The sequence below is a fragment of the Polyodon spathula genome, unplaced genomic scaffold (assembly GCF_017654505.1).
Source record: "Polyodon spathula isolate WHYD16114869_AA unplaced genomic scaffold, ASM1765450v1 scaffolds_696, whole genome shotgun sequence".
Taxonomy (NCBI): domain Eukaryota; kingdom Metazoa; phylum Chordata; class Actinopteri; order Acipenseriformes; family Polyodontidae; genus Polyodon; species Polyodon spathula.
Window position 1 is genome coordinate 233,574 of NW_024472185.1, and position 5,131 is coordinate 238,704.

Here is a 5,131-nt window from a genome sequence, read left to right on the forward strand (position 1 = left end):
TTCTGGTTCAGGTCAAATACCTACTGTAGCTAGTCCGAAAACTGGGCAGTAACAAGATTCTATGAATGGCTTTACTACAAACGGACAGTAGATGTTAGTTTACTGTATACTAGCTCTGCCAGTCTTACATTCAAATCCAGAGATCGTGGAGGTTTATCTCAGACCAAATAACCTTAAATGCAAAGGCACTACAATGGCAAGCAATAACGCTTTCCAGCTTGACGTTTGATCCTGGAGAGCATGGTTGTGAGACACTGCGTTTTTTACAATGAGATGAATTTCATGTATCTTTAATGCAGTGCTCAGAGACAGGCAGAGCTGTGTATTAAATGGTGATCAGTGGGAGAGGGAGTCCTGGTTTATTTTGAGGGATTCTTAATATAGCTAAGAGCACCATAAGTATCAGAGCCTTACATCAAGCATAGTTTTACAGGATACATCCTTATATGAGCAAGAAAGAGAGATATGCTACTACAAAGCAGCTGTACTTCCAAGCACTTGTACTCTACCAGCCTGGTAGAACTGTAAACATTATTATTATTATTATTATTATTATTATTATTATTATTATTATTATTATTATTATTGAGAATGGAAACAAAAAATAGGAAACAAAATACAATGTAAAAGCAATTCATTTTCTAAGTTAGTTGAGAAGCTCAGCTTTCAGAACAGTGCAAAAATACACTTCCAAACATGTCAGACGATTTAGCAATGCCACAAAAAAAAAAAAAAAAACACCTTTGTTCTAGTTTTGTAGAAGCGTTTATCTGTAAACCACTTTTGATTTTATGAAACAACAGCAGGTTTTCCAGCTCAATAACCCTCATTAAATTGCAACACCAGAGTTTCTGACACCTGTTTGAACATCACAGAACTCTAGCAGGATGTAGGAACAGTATGTTCTGTTGGAATTTGATCTTTGATACTGCCCTTCCACTGAAAAACGCTTCCTTTAAGCTGTTGGTGTTGTGTTTAGCTCGAAGCTGTTTCACAGTTGCATCACTGTTCCCTACTGCCTCTTTAATGATGTGATCCTCACATGACTCCTGCACGGCTCTCACTGTCCTGTAGCACATGTCTAAACTCGGAGCTGCTTTTGTCAGCAGAACTTGGGGTGTGTCACAACATGCATTTCCAACTTGCAAACTTGCATATTATCTGTAGATCAGCTGTTATTTTTTTCTGGAGAACCTATTTGAAGTGACTGACATTCAAAATTCATATTTTTTTCCTCATTATCATTATTAAACCCCTAACCATGTTTTAACCCTACATTTGAACTTCAAACCACAAGAATATAAGAGCAGAAAAAAAGTTTGGGAACAAGAAAGGCTCGTTCCTTGTTAGCACACCATTCTTCCCTACAGGTGAGAACTAATTTCAAAGCACAGAATCTAGTCTTTTTATACCCAGTGTTTTAGATCCTACTACTTCACCTGGTATGGCTATTCCATGCATTTATAACTCTCTGTGTAAACAGTGCTTCTATTCTAAACATGCTCTTATTATACACTTCCATGTATGTCCTCTGGTGGTCTTGGGTCACTTTATCTAGACCATTTATGATTCTTTAAGGTGCCTTCCAGCTCATTCCATTAAGACCTGGGATCAGTCTAGCTGCCCTTCTCTGCATAAAGGGAGTTTAGTTTGTCTGAAAATCAGCTGCTGTCTCAGTAGAATCCACACAGTAGTACTGAGAAAGAAGACCTTCTAGATTAGTATTTGAGAATAGATTATCTATAAACTGCATCACTTTTTTAAATGGCAAAGGTTTTAATCATAGCTACTTTCAGAACACAGATTGACTTCTGACGGCAGCTCCCAGAGCCCGACCTTGTCACAGGCTTTTGAGACGTCACATTGCATGTTTGGGAGAGAAAATGAACCTTCTGATCCACCCGTAAACATAAGAAAAATATAAATACAGCACACCGCTGTAAAAAAACAAAACAAAACAAACAAAAAAACCAGTGTATCGGTTATATTCTGGAATGGTACAACTGCACCCCCTGCAGGTAAAATTGAGCATTGTTTGTTTGGAGAGTTCATAAAAATCAGACTTTGATCGACTTGGTGGGACTTCCGTTGGGCCTTATCAAAAAAAGTATCCTTAATGTAACTGCTCCTGGTGAATTTAAATGATTCCGAGGTATAAGTAAAAGCAATTTTAACTGTAAGCAGAGAATCACATTAGGTCTAGGACTGGAGTCTTGTTTAAAACACCAGTAGTATACTGTTAACGTTGTGCAATATGGCGAACTCTGAAAATACTGGGGAAATACGCAAGCAAAGGTATGTATATACTTATACTTAAATATACAATCGAGGTACAGAATACTAGTGTGCAAACACAAAATAACAATTGAGAAAGCAAAGCACAGAATGCAAAGCACCGCACTACAATACAGCAAAACCAGAGAAAGACGAGAAACATTCAGGTGGACTGCTAGCGAAAAACAGAGCATCCCGAGATTTGATTTTTAAATGAAGACTGTTTAAAATTGGCACGACTATATATCTATATATATATAATATATATATATATATATATATATATATAATATATATATATATATAATATATATATATCTCGTAGCGACTTGTAGCTAAATTTCAAGGAATAAAAAATAATAATTGCTCCATTAATTAGAAATGAAATGGAAAAATATTTGTCTACAAATTTTATAGCGCAACCAATTAAAAAACCCGGTCGTGTCAGTGGAAAAATATTTGTCTACAAATTTTATATCGCAACCAATTAAAAAATCCGGTCGTGTCAGTACACCATTTCAACCACAAGGTGGCATTATTTTCATCTGACAGACATTATTGCATTCAGGATCGACTCTCGGTGAGCGTGTGGTCACTGACCTTTTCCAAAGTGGGTACAGTCTGTATGATTAATATCTAAAGTCAGTAAATGAGATGGTAACAAACTGTGTGATGTGTGTTTAAAGTTATAATCAGAGGTGACCTTTCCTCTGCCCCCCTGCCTTGCTTTCAGTGATGATGAAGGGCTTGTGAAGCACACAGGAGGCTGCCACTGTGGCGCGGTCCGATTCCAGGTGTGGGCTTTGCCAGATTTGCACGTCTTCAGCTGCAGGTGAGCAGCACACCGTACCTCCTGGCATTTCTGTACACAATACATCGTATAGGTACAGCGGTAGAGGTACAAATCATTTGTATCTTCTTTTTACAGCTGCAGCATTTGCACCAAGAAACAGAACCATCATTTCATTGTTCCAGCTTCAAGGTTCAGTCTGTTACAGGTAATAAATAAATAAAGAAAAAAAAAGTTTATTCAATTCAATATTTTACAGTGGGAACCACTTTTGAATTCAATTCTGTAACTGTACAATTGAGTCATAGTAAATCATTGGTTCTACTCATGTTGTGAGAAGGTTGAAAACTAGAGCATGGCTTGGTATTCTGTGACCTTGACCTAGAGGTTCAAAGGTTCCCACAGTCCTTGTGTGTTACCGCATGTGTGGCAGTCACCTCGAGCTAGTTTGTGAGCTCCGAAGTGTAAAGAATGGACTGTCATACAGACAGAAAGGAGCTCATTAAAAGGGTTTGTAAAGAACACTGTTGTGTTCCAGATCTGAATGATTTATTAAGGGATTGGTTACTGATATTAATAATACACCTGAAATGTCTTCTGTTATTTGGAGTGAAATTACTTTCATGATTACTGTAGGGATTTGAAATGCTTTTTTTTTTTTTTTTTCTCTTGCAGGGAGCTGAGAGTTTAACCACGTACACATTTAACACCCACATTGCCAAACACATGTTCTGCAAGACATGTGGAGTGCAGAGCTTCTACAAGCCTCGATCCAACCCTGATGGATATGGTAAGTGACATCACTAATACACACCCGCTGCTGTGAAGAGACCAGGCTGCTGTACTCCCCATCACTGTGAGGGTCACCAGCCCAGACCTAATAGACAGTGACATCCGAATCGAGGAGCACAGAAGCAGCCAAGAGCTGCGTTCCCTTCTGAACGCCCGGCTGTATTGTATAACTGCTGTAGTTGTCAGCACTTGTGTGTGACGTTCCTAGGGCCAGGTCTGCAGCAGGGAGGTTTTGTCAGCTTCTGTGCTACTCGATTCGGATGTCATTTCCTATTAGTGCTGGGCTGGTGACTCTGTATGCAAGTCTACAGCTATGGTGAAAAGCTTTGCATCACCCCATAGAATAAAGTCAAATTAAACCTGCTGAATAATGTTACGTTAACATATTGAATTACATACCGCTTTGTAGTTTTCCATATACTTAACAAAAACTGACAATTGAAAAATGTGACATTTCGAAATCTAACATGAAATACTGTACTACTATTATGGCTTCTGGTAGACTTTTGCAATATAATTTGGTAGTTTCTAAATTATGTTCATATAGTTAAAAAAAGAGGTCTCAATTCTAATATTCTAGGTGATGCAAAACTTTTGGCCGTAGGTGTATAGTGTTGGGTGTTCAAATATTTGTTTTACATTGTTTGGGGAAATACCTATTTAATTCAACTGGCCTCCAAATGTCTAAACCAAACCCTGTTGTGTCCCACAAGCTCCTGAGCGCTGTCTGTTTTTTGTGTGCGTCTCCAGGTGTAATGCCCCACTGCCTGGATGAGGGCACAGTGCGGAGTGTCAGACTGGAGGAGTTCAATGGAAAGGAGTGGGAGAATGCCATGGGACAGCACCAGACCATCAGGAGCATGTCTAAGGCCTGAAGTGAATGTGTGAAATGTGTTGTAGTGGACCCAGTGCCCCCTCTGTGGGCAATCTCTCAGAGAATTCACTGATTGAATGAGCAGGGAGACTGAACCGCACTCTCACTGCCAGTCTTACCCTTTTCGTACCTTTGGGAAATCTGAAATAAAGGCATTTTAAAGTGTAATTCTGCTAAAAATCGGAACATGATGGTAATGATGATGACAATGACAGATTTTAAAATACAAGAGGAATCAGAAATACTTATTTCTTGTCAGACCTGGTAGCTGTGGATTAAGAAATGCTATAAAAATGCTTCAACTCTGATACCCAGGTTCATAAATCCATTTCAAGCGCTGGCTGTATGGCTTGCACACTAAACCTCTCAAAGATTGACATGTTATTCAGTGCTGGAAGCAG

At 38.8% G+C, this 5,131-nt stretch overlaps 1 protein-coding gene across 1 annotated transcript; it reads left to right on the top strand.

Annotated features, from left to right (window-relative positions):
- Nucleotides 1-1,682: 1,682 nt before the first annotated feature.
- cenpv (centromere protein V) lies at nt 1,683-5,038 on the top strand. The gene is made up of 5 exons (XM_041240829.1): nt 1,683-2,295; nt 3,008-3,106; nt 3,203-3,272; nt 3,740-3,854; nt 4,607-5,038. Exons 1-5 carry the CDS (start codon nt 2,255-2,257, stop codon nt 4,729-4,731), a joined length of 450 nt encoding a protein of 149 aa, XP_041096763.1. The 5' UTR covers nt 1,683-2,254; the 3' UTR covers nt 4,732-5,038.
- The last annotated feature ends 93 nt before the right edge of the window (nt 5,039-5,131 follow it).

What these genes read in the sequence shown, in the direction of transcription:
- cenpv (XM_041240829.1), top strand. Translation starts at nt 2,255, where the DNA reads ATGGCGAACTCTGAAAATACTGGGGAAATACGCAAGCAAAG. An exon ending in GGGGAAATACGCAAGCAAAG is followed by an intron (nt 2,296 to 3,007) that starts GTATGTATATAC and finishes CCTTGCTTTCAG; the next exon opens with TGATGATGAAGGGCTTGTGA. An exon ending in TTGCACGTCTTCAGCTGCAG is followed by an intron (nt 3,107 to 3,202) that starts GTGAGCAGCACA and finishes TTCTTTTTACAG; the next exon opens with CTGCAGCATTTGCACCAAGA.